Source organism: Protopterus annectens, chromosome 8.part0 (assembly GCF_019279795.1).
Source record: "Protopterus annectens isolate FY-2018-M chromosome 8.part0, PAN1.0, whole genome shotgun sequence".
NCBI lineage: Eukaryota > Metazoa > Chordata > Ceratodontiformes > Protopteridae > Protopterus > Protopterus annectens.
The window spans coordinates 23617638-23636306 of record NC_056741.1 but is presented as its reverse complement, the minus strand read 5'-3'; the positions used below and the strand labels follow the sequence as shown (position 1 = coordinate 23636306).

Here is an 18669-nt window from a genome sequence, read left to right as displayed (position 1 = left end):
CATTGTTAAACAATTTGCAGACTATGCATGCTCTCTCCCCAGAGTGTTATTTCCAGCCACTATGACAACATGCTGATGGATTAGTACACAGAGAAGAGTGGGATCCCACTTCTATACTCTGTGCCAACAAGTTGAGAATGGGCCAGGCAGACATGTTACTTTCTGATAGCAATGTTTGTTCCCAGTTAATCCAGCAACTCTAGCATTCAAGTTCAGCTGACATTTATTGATGTTTCACTAGCGGTCCTTCAGTTGATCATTGACTAGTAACGTCCTTATTAACTGCTTATTTTGCTAGGGTCATGACTAAACACACTTTTTTTTTCCCTAGGGATCCTACTGATCTTTGCATGGCTGCAGTGTAGACTTCCCTGCATCTTAAGACAAACTCAAACTTCCTCCCTCTATGGATGTGAGGAAACTGGGTCATGTGTGATTAGTTACTTCATGGGCAGGGACTGAAGGTGCAGATGTTCATCGTGCATACAGCTGCAGTAATCACAGATGGGTTTTCAGCCGTCAGGCGGTCCCTCGGTCGGCCGAATTCCAAAGTCTTGGTCCGGCGTCGGTTGTCGTCGCTTACTCTTCTGACGTCAGGAAGGCCAGAGTATATAAGACACAGCCGACGCCATGTTCTCCAGTCTTTTTTGCCGCGCGGTGCCCGAAGCAGAAGCAGTTCGCAAGTGCCGGTCGGCCAGCTCCTGAATTACGAAAAAATTGGAACCGAAGTCTTCTTTAAAGCTAAGTACCCGTTGAAACTTTTCTTGCCTCAGACCGATGTCAGAAAAAGTTAATAATTGTATTTCTTGTGGGAAGCAAATACCGCATAAGGATTTCCATTCCCTTTGCATACCTTGTTTGGGCCCAGACCACGACGTCTCAGGCTGTCGCTTTTGCACTACCTTCAATAAACGCACTATCAAGCGTCGGGCGGAGTTCGCCCAACACTACTTTGGTAAAGCTTTTGATTATAAAATGTCGTCGGACACTCCGACTACTGTTTTGTCCAAAAAACGCAAGGAAAAGGACCGACACGCGAGACCCGTGGTCCCCGCCGACACCACGCCAAAACAGGCTACACGTGGTCCGGTTCTCAGCGCGACGCCTTTGCAGTCTTTGACTACTGACGACACTCCTTTGGCGGTGTCCTCTGTACCCGAGACCGCTGGGTCCTTGGCCCTCTCCCAGACTACAACCGAAGTCCCTGCTAATGTCGAGCCTACTAATGTGGACAGGTCCACCTCCACCCATGGTGTATTTAGGCCTTCATCTTCTTTTTCAATAAAGGCTTTTACTAAGTCCAAAGCAGCCAGGCATACCACGAGGCCTGTTGCACAGGGCCCATCTCCTGGACCCATGCCTAAGAAACCGATGCTTAAAATGGCTGAGGATTTAATTACTCTTAACAGAGGTTCTCAGCCCCCTCCTGACAAGAGACCCAGAGTGGAGGAAGAATCTCCCTCTTCTAATCAGGGATCCATTTTATCAGAACATTCTGATGCAGAGGAACACTTACTCCCCTTTTGAGGATTCGGATGCAGAACAGTCCATTCCTTCTGTATCACCTCCAGAGGATTTTTCTTTTGGGGAAACCTTGCACACTTTGAGGGAACACTTCCATTGAGAAGGCCAAGACTTTTCAGATTCCAAGAAAAGACTTAGGGAATTTCTTTGGTTACCTCAGCACAGACCTCTGGCTATACCCCCTGTTTTGGATGTACTGGATGATGTCTATTCGGAGGCTTGCCTTAACCCTGATTCTCTGCCTCCTGCACCAGTAAAACCTGATAGGTATTACAGAGTACCCAGCTCTCACCAATTTCTCTACAAAGGCCATAATGCTGACCCTGAAACCATTTCACAAGTTCCCAAGGGATTAAAGGCCTCCACTGCCAAGAATCCACTTCCTGCAGAAAGGGAATCCAGATCTCTAGAAAGGTGGGGTAAAAAGGTATATACCTCGGCCACCCTAGCCTTGAGGGCCTTAAACTGTCAGTTTCATATGATTAAATATCAACAGTTCCTGTTATCACAATTAAGGAACAAAATGCCTCAACCTGAACAACCAGATTTAAAAGAGTTACAGGATATGATGCATAGTGCGGAGCAAGTGGGTAAACACACCTTACAATGTGGTTACGATGCCCTAGAGGCTTCCAGTAGAGCAGCTGCCACAGGATCAGTCATTCGCAGGCATGCCTGGCTTAGGGAACAAAATTTACCGGATCATGTCAAAGCTAAACTTCTTGATGCTCCTTTACAAAAGGATGTACTATTTGGTACTAATGCTGAGGAGATACTACGGAAAATGGATCTATGCAAACTGTCAAGGCTTTCTTACAGGTCCAACCACCACGTTTTAGCAGAAATTGGCCTTCAAAAAACTGGTCCTTTTCAGCCACTGACAAGCCCCAAAGAGGTAGATACAGACGCGTAAGGGGCAGCACCAAGAGGTGGTGAAGACAGTGCACAACAATACAGGAAGCAAACCCAATGACTCCCTCATTTCCATGCCAAGCAAGTCTCAGCTGGCAGCACCTTTGGGAGGGAAACTAGCATTATTTGCAAGCAATTGGCATATCACAACAGTCAAATGGATACTGGACATTATAAACAGAGGCTACAAATTTCAATTTCACACTCTTCCAAAAATGAGAGGCATGCCAAACCTGCCACAAAATCAAAGGGCAGAGGCACAACTGCAAATTTCAAAGCTCCTAAACATGAGAGCTATACAAAAGGTACCTACACACCAACAAGGTCAAGGTTTTTATTCAAGGCTTTTTCTGGTACCAAGAAAAGGAACCGACTGGAGACCCATTTTGGACTTATCCATCCTAAACACATTCCTACTCGTACCAAAATTCAAGATGCTCACATTACAGCAACTTCTTCCCATGCTGGGCAAGGAGTTTTGGCTGGTAACATTGGACCTCAAGGAGGCATACCTGCATGTCCCAATCAGACAAAGCTGCAGAAGATACCTCAGATTTCTTGCAGGTTCAATCCACTATCAATTCTCTGCATTGCCCTTTGGCTTATCTACTGCGCCCAGAGTATTCACAAAGTGCCTGGCATCAGTGATTGCCTACTGCAGTCTTCAAGGGATACAAATTTACCCTTATCTGGACGACTGCCTGATCCAAGCAGACAGCAAACGCATACTACTGGAACATCTGGCATATGTGACACGGTTACTGCTTTCTCTGGGCTATACCATCAACAAGGAGAAATCAAGGCTAACACCATCTCAGAAAATAACCTTCCTGGGTGCCAACTTGGACACAAACACCCAGATGGCATATCTTACGCCAGAAAAACAAGGGCAACTATCTCAGTACTTCGAAACACTAGCAAAAAGTACCAGGCTTACTGCAAGGAAAATCCTGCAGGCTCTGGGATTCATGGCATCTTGCATTCTTCTAATCCCATGTGCAAAGCTGCATATGAGGAAACTTCAATGGTACCTAAAAAATCTATGGTCTCAACACAGTCACAGTTTGGAAGCAATTATACCAATAATTCCATGTTTGCAAAAGGAATTTCTATGGTGGGCCCAAGCATGTCAAGTAAACACAGGCCTTCCATTCTGCAAGCCTCAAGCAAAACAAGTCATAACCACAGACTCCTCAGATTACGCCTGGGGGGGCGCACATGACGGACAGGTGCATTGAGGGCAGATGGTCCCAAAAGGAAAAGCACCTTCACATCAATCAAAAAGAAATGCTAGCAGTCATAAATGCAATTACAGCTTTCAAGGACTTCCTGCATCCAGGACAATTACTGATAAAAACAGACAACACCACAGTAATGTGGTACATAAACAAACAAGGAGGAACACATTCATACCCCTTGTGCAGACTAGCCATGATTCCCTGGAACTTGGCTCTGGAAAGACAAATCGAACTTCAAGCACAGTACTTGCCAGGACTGGAAAACACACTGGCAGACGCTCTAAGCAGAAATATGACAGATCCACACGAATGGAAGTTACATCCTCAGGTGTTTACAGAGATAATCCAAGCGTGGGGAGGCCAGACATAGATCTTTTTGCCTCCCACAGGAACCATCAACTGAAAAAGTTTTGTTCAAGGACCTTTCATCCAAAGGCCTGGAAAGTGGACGCCCTTTCATTCAGTTGGACAGCATGGACAGTTTATGCATTCCCACCTCTGCTTCTTCTGCCCAAGGTGCTTTTGAAAGAAAGAACAGACAAACCGAGGATGATACTGATTGCTCCAGATTGGCCAAGGCAACACTGGTATCCACTCCTGAGGAGCCTAACACATACTCCTCCCTGGCCCCTGCCTCTAATGCCTCTTCTACTGACTCAGAACAACTACAAAACTCTTCACAGTCAGCTGAAAACACTCAATCTCGCTGCATGGAAAATTCCTTGACACCACAACAGTCCCTACTCTCCAAGGAGGTGCAGGATGTCATTTTGGAGGCCAGAAGACCATCTACTAGAAAAGCTTACTCCGCAAAATGGAAGCGGTTTTGCTGTTGGAATGAGAAAAGAGGCCAGGACCCTAGAAAATTGAACTTGCCTCAGGTTTTACAGTACCTAGCTGAACTGCTGAACAGTGGACTTTCATTTTCTTCCATAAAAATACATGCCTCAGCCATTTCTGCAGAATTTAACACTGATCCTCCTTTATTCTCTCACCCACTCTTACGACAGTTCCTCAGAGGGGCTAAGAATATAAGACCTCCAAGGAAGCAACCAATACCAGCCTGGGACCTTAACTACATACTAGAAAAATTAACATTGCCTCCCTTTGAACCTGCTGCTTCAACAGACCTGCAATATTTGTCCTGGAAAACAGCTTTCCTTCTGGCCATCACTTCAGCTCGTAGGGTTTCTGAACTACAGGCCCTCATGGCGGTGCAGCCCTTCCTCATCTTCCATCAGGGCAGGGTTTCCCTTCGTACCAACCCATCCTTTATGCCAAAAGTGGTTTCCAGGGTAGCCTTAAATCAAGCCATACACCTACCTACCTTTTATCCTAACCCTCAAAACAAAGGGGAGAAGGCTGCTTCACTCTTTAGACATCCATAGGCAGCTACGTTACTATTTGGCAGAACTAAGTCCTTCAGGAAATCAGAGCAACTTTTTGTGTCCTATGCCGTAGGGGTTCAAGGGAAACCAGTTACCAAACAGACCATTTCCAAGTGGATTGGCCACTGCATACGGTTTTGTTATTCCTATCATTGGAAATCTGTCCCTACTGGTATCAGATCTCACTCCACCAGGGCCACAGCCACCTCTACAGCCTTCCTCAGAGGTGTTCCTACTAAGGATATTTTGGAGGCAGCCACTTGGAGTTCTGTACATACCTTCACAAAACACTACCACCTGCCTTTATATTCCAGGACAAGAGCAGGCTTTGCCACTGCTGTTTTGCAGGGCATTCTGGCTCAACCCAGTTCCTCATAGTACCTACCACCCTATGCATAGCTTTGGGACTCTACCCATCTGTGATTACTGCAGCTGTATGCACGATGAACATAGTACAGTTTTGTACCTACCATAAATGTAGATGTTCGAGTGCTAATACAGCTGCAGTACAGGTTTCCCTCCCTCCTTCCCCACTTGGTAAAGGCATGGGGCCTAACAACCTCTTCATACCACCTGACTGGGTTATCCTGCTATGTTTTATTTGCTTGCTTACACTGATTTTGCATTACATTGCATTGCTTGCATATGTAGATAAGCCTTATTTATGTATTGCCTTCCTTTTGGGGACACCTGACATCTGGGGCAAGAAAGACTGAAGAACATGGCGTCGGCTGTGTCTTATATACTCTGGCCTTCCTGACGTCAGAAGAGTAAGCGACGACAACCGACGCCGGACCAAGACTTTGGAATTCAGCCGACCGAGGGACCGCCTGACGGCTGAAAACCCATCTGTGATTAATGCAGCTGTATTAGCACTCTAACATCTACATTTATGGTAGGTACAAAACTGTACTTTGTCCTGATCCACATCAAAAATGTACCTCAAAGTTGGGTCAAACAGAATGATGTGCTTGAGCTTCATGTCCAAATTACCATGCGTTCAGTCCCATATCTTATTTTTTCAAGCTATAGATCGCCCTCTGTGACCACTAAACCTATACCTCATACTGAAACCTACTGAAGACGTTTATCATTCCACCCAATACCATATTCATGTGGAACTTTATCTATTTCTGTAAAACAGGGAATCATACATGACCCCAAACATGCAGGCTCAGAAATTCCTGGACTTTGGTAAACAAACACCCTGGACCATTAGTCCATATACCCACTAGGGGTGCAAACATACTGGATTTGTTATTCTCCTATGGGAGATTGCTGCCCCCCACCAATCCCACCATAAAAGCTGCCTCCAAAATAAAAAAAAAAAAAAAAAAACTTGCGATCCCAGCAAATCCTGTAACGGGAACTACGCTAAAGCAAAATATCTATTGGACTACTTGACAAAATTTCAAGCCCCTCCATGCCTGGGGAATACAACTGCCTATGCAGAAGTGTGCACAGAAATCCTGTACAATCATGTTGATTAGATGCATGGAGACAACTGTGCCTACCAGAAATGAGCTTTTTTTTCTTTTGTTTTTTGTCTTGATATAACCCTAATAAAAAGAATATTAAAAAAAAAAAAAAAAAAAGAAATGAGCCCAGAACAAAGTCAGACATTCCACCCTGGTGGAATCCAAACATAAACTGACTGTACAATAAAAGGAAAAATGTCATAGTTAAAATTAGGAAGTACAATGCCAAACCGGATTAAAAGCACTCTGTTCAGGCTAAACAAGCAACTAAGAGGGAAATAGTCTACCAAAGCCAGTTTTAAGGTAGATAGCCTGCCAGGCCACTGACAACCACAAGACTGACTAGCTATGTAAGAAAACTCAAAGGTGATGCACAAGTGTGCAGAACGGATTGTAGCCAAGTTCACAAAGCTGGAAGATGCACCAAATCTGCTGTGTGACAAACTCTGCGTTAATTTTGTCCCCTCCTCCCTGCCTTCCTGAAATAATACAATCAAGCATATCCCCAGTGATCTCTAGGGACTGATCCTAAATTTGTGTGCTATGGCTAAGAACACCACATCAGTGGAATTTGATAATATCCCAAGCTGATTCTTAAATGACCTAAGTGTGATCTATCTGGAGCTCTGGACTCACTATTTAACCATAGCCTCCAGACAGGCTTTGTGCCACATGAAGAGGATTGCAATGGTTGTATCTCTGCACAAGGGTGGTTCATCAACAGACCCTGTCAACTACAGACCCATAAGTCTGGTTAGTCTCCTGTGCAAGGTCATGGAAAGCATCATGGATATGATTAATAATGACCTAGGAAACCTCCAGACATTGGATCCAACACAGTTTGGTTTCATCAAAGGCAGATCTTGCCTATACTAACCTGGTGGACTAATTTGAAACGGCAGTGATTGAGGGTAGCATGTTGCATATGGCCTATCTTTACCTGGCAAAAATGTTTGATATAATACCCCACTTGGGTATTATAAACTCTCAGAACTGGGTATTAATGTGTGTTGAGCACGGGATAACTAGCAGGCTCTCAGTATCCAGGAACTTAGGATAGGGGAGTCTGTCTCCACAGAGTCTGGTCACTAGCTGAGTCCCTTAGAGCTCTGTGCTGGGTCCACTTATTTTGGACATTTACTTTTCTGATGCCAAAACTAACGTTAAAGGCTTCTTGCTGACCAAGTTTACAGAACTGCAAACTAGGAGCAGTCATAGAACCCCCCCCCCCCCGACACTAACATCCTACAGAAAGTAATGACAAAGAAATGACTGATGCTAAAGCCACAGCTTAAAACTGTGAAGGAATGCATAGTAGCTCCCTTTGGGGAAGTCTGCCACCCTAGGAAACTAACTCCTTGATAATGCACTCCTAAGAATGGCCTAGTAGTCAGGGATTTGGGTGTGTATCTGGGTAGTAACTTGGCTTTTGACCAACAAGTGTCTGAGGTAGTAAGGAAACCCAACCATGATGCTCCTCTTATAAGCAAGGGCATGGCATCTAGTTTTAAGGAGTTCATTAGTTCTTTGTATTCTTCATTAAAACCCATCACTGAGTGCACCTCCCCTTTCAGTATACACTTGACCAGGCACATGCAGCAACGAACATCCACACAGGTTCCTCACAATAAAAATTACTGGACATAAACGTGTGTTATGCAGATTGACTCACCACCCTTCTCTGTATTCTTTCCTACAGACTGAGATGAACTATGCCTGACATACTTAGATCCCTGTCTGATGGATCTTCTGCATGTTGCAAAGAACAATTGGGTCACAACTACTTGATCTAGGAACTTAGCTTGCAACATAAATAGGACATGCTGGCAGGACCAGTATGTGTCTTGGAGAATTTCTTGCCTCTGGAGCAAGGCTTCCCATTCATGTGAAGCAGAGTTCTTCCCCAATCCTATTCAAGTGTAATCTGGACCAGTGGATAGGAAATCAGAAATTCATCCTAGGACTTGAACCTACGAATCTAATGGACAGGGCCATTCTTAAACCAAATTCTAGCTTGCATAAGTTCCTTAAAATAACCTCTAAGACTAAAAAAAATATATATATATGAAAGGTACTTTCAACAACATATAGAGTTTTGATAATCCATGTCTGTTCTTTTGCTCACCACTCCCCTGCTCAGAGACACCCCCCCCTCATGTGGGGGGGGGGGGGATCAGGATGATGGTCCCTGCTGTCCATGAGATTATACAAAGCCTGTTGGCTATGGTGATGATATAGGTTCATAAATAGGTACTAGGCTATTGGCCCAAGTGCCTATGTAAGCCTAGCCCGCAGGGTTCCATAGCTTACGCCACCCAAGAAAGTTATTTTCCTGTTATTAAACAGGCAAGCTTAGGTTTGGAGAAAAGGGGAGGCATAATGCTTTATTGAAACCAGGAGAGGAGTTTTGGGTCTGGAAGAATTGTTAAAGGTGCTTGGAGACTGCTGCCTGTGGCTACCTGTCCTGAAGTTGGATACGCCTCTTAAATTTTCACATAGAACTTTAATTTTATTCATTGTGCCATAAATGTCTGCTGATGGTCACTTTATAAAGCTATAAACAGGTAACCTGTAAATGGTTCATCTCCCAGGCCCATGCTTACACTTATCAAGGGTATCAGAACTTCTCAGAGATTTGGGATGCATGTCTAGGCTTAAAAAGGCCCTTGTGGTCATTATCCTGGTAAACACCTATGAACCTAAAATCGGTGGTTGATAGCCCAAGCAAAACTAAAATTGACCAAGCCAATTAAAACCAAACGGATGTCTTTAAAGTTTAGTTTTACTTGGGCTACCAGGTTGTGTTTTGTTAGAATTACATATGTATAGAAGTGTGTGCTTTTGTAATGTATATTATGCATTATATTAAGTATATATCTATTAGTGGTTGATCCACAGAAATATCAATGTGCTTTACATCGGCACACTTGTGTTGACAAAAATACATCAATACACCACAGTGCATGCTTAGACTAATCATCAGAACTTGTATTGAAAGTGTTTATGCCGGTGTGTAGTAAAATGTATGCGCGCATGTATTTCATTCCAAAGATGAATGCCTACTTTTTGATTGCTTAACTTTGCTCATTATTAAAGTTCTAAACTACTTAGTTGCATGCGGCTCTGTAGCGATGTATTCCTAATGAAGGAAAATGTTTTGTGAAACTGAAGCATTTTGTGTTGCAGCTCACTTCACAAGCTTTCAGTGAAAATGAACTATTTTGAGGGTTTGTTTGATCAACTGCTGCACCTTCATATCTCCTGACACCCTTCCCACACTTGTATTGCAGCACTGTTGTAAAAAAATGTAGTAAATAGCTGCTTCCTTTTCCGTTATCCTGTTCATTTAGGGTGGGAGGATTTGTGATGTGTATTGGAAAAATCCTTACTAGACTGGGCACATTCATGTAACTTCAGTGTGGGCAGCTGTCTGAGGCTACTTCAGGACATTTCTTCTATTTGGTGGAAAGAATTGAGAGTTGTGGGATTGGTCATGTCATCACTGTGGCTATGATGTATTTGATGGGAGAGGCGATTCAGAGATTCATAGGTACTTACTAGGCTATTGATCCACGAGGATCTTTAGCAGCCTATCCATACATTCCCATAAAGCAGGGGTGCTAAACCAGGGATGAATTTGAGCTACCTATCCATTTTTCCAGATTATGTTTGGCTAGTGTAAGACAAGTACTTTAATGTGAAGAGGAATATTATTGATTGCAAAGAAGTGGCATTCTCTGTGATGCCTATCTATCCCTCCAACATCTTTATGTTGTAAGAGATTTAATTCTCTTGCGTGGGTATTTATGCTCCCATTGGACTGGTGAATGTTCAGCAGGATGGGGTCTGCTGAGGCTGTGTATGTAGAGCAGTGATTTGCGTCTTAGTCTCTTGTATGACACTGAGAAGTGAGACAAGGCTTTGAGATGGTCTGCATAGTTTTTGTTCAGGCCCTTGATTTTCTTGGTAAAGCATTATAGGCATTCAAGTTGTGTTGAATGTTTGGACATGTGCATACTGAAGAGGTATACCGTGATTGGCCAGATGAGCGAGAAATACAGTGAAATATCATCCCTGGACCTAGTTCCCCATACCCTTAGTAAGTTGTGCAATGAAAAAGCTCGCTCTTATAATATTGGGCACTTGGTGTTTGAAGGACAGTTTGTCCACTTGGTTCCTAGGTCCCTGAATACTATATTAATTTTCATGGGTGTACTGTCAGTCTCTTGGTCACAAGGGATGTCTTGTTTTCTGAAGGATGCTATTTTATATATTTCTTGGCATTCAAGTTTTAGTCCATTCTTGTGACACCAGCTTTTTGATTGGGAAATGCCCTTTTGAAATATCTTTGTCCTCGGAGGAGTTTATAATGCACCAAGTTCAGTCTTTTGTGAACTTGGTCAGCCTTAAACCCTTGATTGTACCTGTTGACCTTAAAGAAGTAAATGTTAGAGGAATGGTCCAAGGACTGAATCCTAGGATTCACTGCCAGTGACAGGGTGGGCTGCTCCAACTCCTCCAAAAGACCTAATTTCTTGGGTGCTGTTTGAGCTAACTTGCTGTCTAACAAATTACATGATTAACATTTGGCTGGGATAGTTTATCTATGAAACTGGAGTGCAGGATGGTGTTTAATGCTTTTGCAAGGTCTAAATACTCAGTGTGTACTGATTTGACCTCATCCATTGCTTCAGTAACCTTCTCTTAGAAATCAGCCTAGTTAAGTAGTAAGGCTCAGCCGTTAAATCTTAACTAGCTTGGGTCCAGAGTTTGTAGGTTACCTGTGCCCATGTTAACTGCATAATGATCCTTTACTTAGCGTTACAGTTGAGGCTGCTCAGACTTGAGTCCCTAATTTCCTGTGTCTATTGATACTCACCTTTGTGGAAGGGGTGATGGTTGTCCCCCATTCCCCTGGCACATAGCTTGCTTAGACGTGGCTAGTGAATAGTCTTTGCAGGTGGTCTGACATATCCTGTTTTGGGCTGGCCGTTAAGCACCCTGGTATATTATCAAGCGCCCTAGAAGCAGCGTATTTGACCTTGAAATGTGCCTTGAGGACTTTGCATAGAAGATTTTGAGAGCAGTGTAAACTCTGATATGAAATCTGGGAATGTGGGGGGGGGGGGTGAAGTTTGAACTGAATTCTTCAGCTTGTAGATTGACTGTCCTCTGGGTCAGAGTATGTGATTTCATTTACTGTTACGTCTGCGCAGTGCTATATATAGTTTCTCAGGTTACTAATCTAGTTAATGAAGGCTCTGTGGGCTGCCTTTTGCATGGTGACTGTTTTTACCTATCTTTCTTTGATTGATTTGATCATTGGCTGGAGCAAGATTTTATTTTATGTATCTTGAGAGCTACATTTATTTTTATGTGCAGCAAGTTTTTAATAGAGCCTGTTTGTATTTGGGTTCGACTATATGAGTTTAGTTTTGAATTCAGCATATTTACTTCAGAGGGGGCATAAGGAGCTTTGCAGTTGTTCACACAGGCATATAGTATTTTGCTTACAAATATCTGTGTGGCTGAGAACATATAAATTCTTATTTTTTCTTTCGTAAACCTGTGGCATGTACCTTTCAGGTGCGAGATTGAAGATCACCCAGCTGTTACAGCACTTTGAACATCTGGCTCCTGTCTTTGTGCATGCAGTCAGCTTGTGGGCCACAGAGTATGGCATGAAAGCAATTGTTGGTGAAATCATGAGGTGAGTTTTCATATTACTTGTCTTTTAATTGACTAGGGAGACCGTTCTTTTAGAGCCTCCTTTCTACCTTGCTTAAAGGAGTGTCTGGCATATTGCTTTATCATAAAACTAGCACGGAATTCTATGATTGTGTATAAGATCAGGCACTGCATTACCAACACCATTTTGTGCATTGATTGCATTCTTATCACTGTCTGTTTTTACTACCCACCTCAATCTTCTACTAGGGGAGATGACTTTCTTTTCATTTCTGGTCAGAAGTAAGGAATATTTGACTAATGCATTGCTGCTTATGAAAAGGACATGGGAATGGGTAGACAAGATGGGCCAGGAAGTCCTTAATCTGCTGTCAGATTCTGCTTACTTTTTGCATGGGATCATTTGTTTTTTCTTTTTTCCTTTTGTACAATGTTAAAACAAAATTTTTATATCCGTATTTGACAGCTTTAGCAGCCTGCTGTTTTTTCTTGAGCCCATAACCTCGCTGTTTCTAACCTTAAGAACTTTGATGGATGATCGTATCTGTATTGGAAGACTTTTCTAGTAGCAATCATTTTGACCAGAAAAGTTTTGGAGCTGAAAGTCTCTCTTGCTGTCCACCATATCTAAGTTTTTATAAAGACAGTCTTGTGCAAACCCAGCTTTCCTGCAAAAGGTAGCTTCAGAGCCTAAATTTAATCATTCAGTCTGCCAGTTATCTTTCCAGTGTACTCTAAATGAGACTAGTATAAGCTGTGCTGCACAGATGCTCACAGGTAAAGATTTTTTTCTGCATAGAACTGATAGTTATAGGAAGGATGATTGTCTTTTTCTTTGGTCCCAGTCGGTTAAGCCAAAAGGTTTCCATAATTACCATGCCCATGTGGTTGTTTGACTGTTATCTACTTCTGTCTATACATTAATAAGTCAATTTCTGGTAAAATTAAGACCTCCTTTAACAAGGTCCATGACGGTGTTCTGCTTTTTTCCAGGAGTCTGAGCTTCACTGCAAAACTATAAACTGGATGTAATTTCAAGGTCTAGGTTGCCCTTTACATTCTCAAAGGCATTCTGCCAAGACTTGGTTCTATCTGTCAAAGTGGATGGACTAGATCATGCAATATACAGACGTTTTGAACCTTCGATTATGATGGATCTTCATGTTCCATGTCTGCTTCCAATGCATCCTCTCTCTCCTTCCTCCACTAGATTATACCACGGTACTGCTACAGAGTAGGTCATAAAATCACTTTGGCATTGGGTATGCTAGGGCCTTTGTTTTAGCTGTTCTATCTATTTGGGGCAATTTACAGCTAGAGAAGCGAATAGCATTATAAGAGTTAAGGGAGGAGCTCTAACTTTGGAAGATTCCTAAAAAGCCAAACTGATGCCACCTGCAGTTATCAGTCCTATCTGCTGAAGTGGATGGACATTAATAATATATTGATCTGATGTCAATTTTCATTCTTTCCTGAACAGTTTGGTTCGGATCTGATGCAACTCTACCATTATTATAGCTGATGGCCACCAAAATGCTCAAGCTCCTCCCTTACCTGTAGTGTACCAACCCCTAACATACCCCAGATCTTGTTTGCCGCTTTTGTGCTTGGACGTGGTCACTTTGAGCTGTCGAGTGTTTGAGTAGAGTGGGAGATGATTTGTTTTCCTTTTGTTGTTCCCTATAAAATCTTAAATTTTTCTTATTTCCTTTCACTACTTCCTCCCTTTTTACACTTTTTTAGTGTAGTCTTACCATGGTTGGTAAGGTCCTCCCCCAACATGTTTTGTGCATTTCTGGTCACCATTGCTGGTATTTTTTTTTCCTTTTTGTAACTTATTAGTGTATTTTTCTTATTTCAAAATGTGTGAAAAAGGTCCATTTGACTCAGAAATGCGGGCACAAGTTGCCTGTTTCTGATGCGCATACTTTGTGTGTTTACTGTTTAGTCATTAAGTCATTTTAGGTCATTTAAGTTCATACTAGGCTAACTGCCCCTTTTAGGCCATTTAAAGCCTAGCCAGTTACCCCATGTGAGAATCAAACCCTGCACCTTGTGTTTGCAAGGTAAACACTTTAACCATTATGCCAAGCTCCCATTTACAGGTAGGTTGTTCCATCTGCAAGGCCTTCAACCCATGAGCAATCATAGATGGAAAAAATAAATTAATCCTGAAAAGATTACCTTCTTTTTCAGAAGATGTTTGTGGTGCTCACTCCCCCCCCCCCCCCCCCAAATTAAGCTCAAGGAGCCTTCAGCTAAGCCTTCAAGGGCACCTTGATCATCAACTCCCTTGTCCAATCTTAACCATGGAAAAAGTACAAATCAGATCCAAAGACTGATCCAACTCCGCTGGTGTTGGAGTCAAAAACTGCTTCCTTGGATCCAACGTCTTTGTCCAGGCCCAGGTATTCACTCTCCATAGACCCAGTACCCTCCCCTGTCCCACCAGCACTGTAGGTCCCCATCAGTATCTTCTCGTTCTTTCAGAATTCTGACTGAGGCTGATCTGGACAAAATGAGGAAATTTCTCTCCGCGCAGATACACAAGACAGTTTTCTTGGTTCCTACCCCTTTGGACCTGGAAACCCTTGTTAGTACTGCTCCACCAGTCGCCAGCTCAGTCTCCTTTCCGACCTGTTGGTTTGAAGCCTTTGAATCAGAGTCTTCCAGAACCATCTGGATTTGATCCGAAGTTTAGTATCTTCGGCTCCAAGGCTGAGTGCACCAGCTCTGGAGCCAGACTACTTTTGGAGCTGTGGTGTCCCTGTCGGATCTTTGGCATTAGAGTCTATTTTGAAGTTTTCGGAGCAGTCTCTTCCCCTCTGAGCCTCTGCATTAAACAGCTCAACTCCGACCTTTAACTTGGGTGGACTGCCTTTTTGGGGCATGGGGAACTGAAGGAGCAGAAGCATGGCTTCTTGGCTTCTTTGGCTTTCTTCTCCCTGGAGCATTCTGCCTTTGAGGTGATGGAGAGGGTGTTCTCTGCATCTGCAGGGCCAATGGTTACTACCCCTTCGGATCTTCTCTACGGATCCCATGTCTCTTTGCCTTGAGCTTCCGCATTCTGTGCCACAGGGACAACTAGCTCAAAATTTACGGGTTACCCAGCAGGGCATTACTATCTCTTTTGATAGTTCTCTGGCGCATCCCACAAAATAATTCCCTAAGAGGAAGTGAAAGAGGAGGCACTTGGACTCCCCTCTGGAGTCAATCACCGAAGATACCGATTTTGGTGAAGGGGAAGGGTTCCCAAGATCACACCCAAAGACGTCTCGGAGACATCCTTGAGACTCTTGAGCAGAGGGGTGATTGGTCTACTGATAACCATTCCACAAAGGAATCTGTATTCCTGGAGGCCTTTCGGTCTTTCCCATCTACCTGCTGGCTAACTCCGCCTGCCGACTAGCTCAATGATTTGCTATCTAGGTAGACATGGAAGGAGCCAGACGCAGTTGAGCCCAATCCTGAAAAGACCAGATTGGATTCTGGCACCACCTGTAGGAAGTTATGGAGCAAGGGAATACCCATAGATGCTATGGTCGTGGCAGCGGCCACCAAGACGCGACTTGCAGAGCAGAGTTTCTCTGTCCATTCCTTTAACAGGGATTCCAGGGCTTTGGACAGATTTTGGAAGCATGTGTGTGCTTCAGTGACCTTCACACTTGGATCACTGAACGACCTGGCACATTTTACAAGACTGCAAAGACTTGGTAAAGGAACTGCCAACATCTTTTTCTAGGACCACTGTTACTGAGATTCAGGCTTCCGTGGCCTCATTTGGTGACCCTATCAATTTCTAATTTGTCCATGAGGCTTTCTCTCTCGTGCAGCTGAAGGTACCTCAAGGGAGGTGGGTTCAGGCACTTCTATTAGGAGGCATGACTGGATGTGCTTGTGATTTTGCAGAGCCCTTCAAGTCCTTGTTCTTCAATGCACCTTTTTTGATGGCACTTCATTGCTTGGGCCTAAGGTAAAGGGCACACACTTTTGGTGTGGGAAAGATGGAAAAGACTGTCTCTGAGGGAGTCGAAAAATGTACACCCACTGCAAAGAATCTTCTCAAGGAATCAAACGTTGTCGAAAGATGTGGTTCAGAAAGTCTCAGGGTCCTTTGCAAGATCCATGTGGAGATGGTTCCCCCATGGCAGAGAGGTGACCTGAAATGGAGGACGCTGCCCACATGAGGATGCCAACAGAACCAAGGGTCTAGAGAGTCTTCCTCTGACAGACCCTGCCAGCATTCCTGAAAGGAGGCCCAGTTGTCCTCTCTAGAGACAATTTGGGCGAGTCACTTGTCCCTGCACCAGACAGCTTGGCTAGACATCGCAAAATATATGTAGGTACAGAGGTTATGCGGTTTCCTTTTTCCTTCCACCTGCATCTGTATGCAAATTTCCTGATCCACTCAGTCAGAGGAAAGCAGCATCACTAGAAGTGCAATTGTCCTAAAAAAAGTCATCCAAGAGGTCCCACCAGACCAGATAGAATCTGGAACTTACTCAAGATTCTTTAGTGCCAAATAAAACGAGGTATTGGAGATTGATTTTGGATCTCAGCAACTTGAACAAATCCGTTCGACACAGTTTCGGATAGTCTCTGTTCAGTCCATTCTGCTCTATTTGTGCAAGGATGACTGAACTTGCTTGATAGACCTTTAGGATGCGCACTTTCACATAAAAATGAACAGATACTCCAGAAAGTATCTATGCCTCTGGGTGGGAACCAATCATCACTTCAGTGCACTGCCTTTTGGCCTCACCACCGCCCCCACGGTGTTTGCCTAATGAATAGTAGGGATAGAAGCTCACTTGAGACTGCAAGCGATTCAGTGTTTCTGTATTTGGACAACTGGCTCATTACCGTCCTGACCAGGCATCTACTAACAGCTCAAGATCAGGTACTCCAGACTTGCTCTAGTCTGGGGATGACCTAAATTGCAACAAATTTCAGAAGTGTTTCACACATTGGAATTTATAGGAGCAATTTTCAATACTATCAGTGACAGCTTCTCTTCCCTCAAGAGTACAAACTTTCAGATTCCAGGTCAGAGAAATACTTTACAGTACCACATTTTCAGCCTGATTTGATTCTATAAGCATTAGGATCAGTGTCGGCAGTTCTAGTCCTAGTTCCTCTAGCAGTATTTCACATGAGAATTCTTCAGTGGATGTTAGCAACACAGTGGTCTATTCTTTACCAACACATATCAGCCGAAATAAGAATCACTCAGGCATGCAAGAGATACCTTTGGTGGATTCGATCAGATTCTAAGAGTTCATTGTGACAACAGATGCATTCCCAGATTGGGGAGAACACTTTCTGGGGAAAACAGTCCAAGGTACTTGGTCCCCTAAAGAGGCCAACATATGCATATCATTGTCTTGGAAATGAGAGCAGGCCTACCAAGACGGCTCTCCCCTTTGGGACAATTGTGATTGAGATAGACAACATGCGAGTAGCTTGCTGCATTAAATAAGGAGGAAACGGGTCCTACCCTTGCTTCGAAGCTCCCAAAGTATGGCAATGAGCACTGTCGTCCAACTGTTTTCTGATAGCAATGCACATTCCGTGGAAGTGCGTGATGGACAAATTGAGCAATTCCATTCTACTACCTCACGAGTGGTCTCTCAACATGAAGGTGGCAGAAATTATTTTTTGCCAATGGGGCCAGCCTTGCTGCAATCCCTTTGCATCTCCCCTAAACAAATGCAGCAGCTTCTTTGCCCTAATCCTCCAACTCCATTGATCGCCACATTTCTTCAGAAAGCTTTCTAGCTGAGCAAGGTCATCCTTATTTCACCTTACTGGCCTTGACAAATTTTGGTTCCCTTTTCTTTGGCTGGCTCTAATTACCACCTTGTATTTATCAGATTCCAGATCTTCTGTCTCACCCAACAGGCATGATTCACCCAGAGATCTCATACCTAAAGCTAACAGCTTGGTTTCTCCACTTCTGTTAATAGCCAGACAACCTATGCTCCTGTCCTCTGTCCGTCATATACTTTTATCTTCCCCATAAAGCTTCTGAGAACTTTACAAGTAAATGGAAAAAGTTTGTTTTTTGGGTACATCAGAAACATATTGTCCCCTTTTCAGCCCCTGTACAGTGTCCGAGTTTTTGGCAGCTATTTTCAACGAAGGAGCAAGATCCTCAACCATTAGAGTTCAATTGGCAGCCATCTTTGATTTTCACATTGAATTTGAGATCTCCAACTTGGCTTCATCTAAACTTTGTAAGGTGTTCCTGAGAGATGCCCTTCTTTTGAGACCTGCTTATAAAGATGCATCTCCTCCATTGGACTTAAATTTATACTGCAGGCCTTGATTCATTCCCCTTTTGAACCAGCAGCAAAATGTGATCTAAAGTTTCTGACCTGGAAGACTGTCTTGGTGGCCATCACCTCTGCTAGAAAGATTTCAGAACTTCAAGTATGGTCT

The 18669-nt window shown here is 43.5% G+C and overlaps 1 protein-coding gene across 1 annotated transcript in view; it reads left to right on the top strand.

Annotated features, from left to right (window-relative positions):
* The window catches only part of NCAPD2 (non-SMC condensin I complex subunit D2), a 1714408-nt gene that overhangs the window by 306200 nt on the left and 1389539 nt on the right, over positions 1–18669 (top strand). The window contains exon 8 of the mRNA XM_044079588.1: positions 12127–12250. Within this exon, the coding sequence (XP_043935523.1) occupies positions 12127–12250 (124 nt within the window). The remainder of the gene's footprint in view (positions 1–12126; positions 12251–18669) is intronic.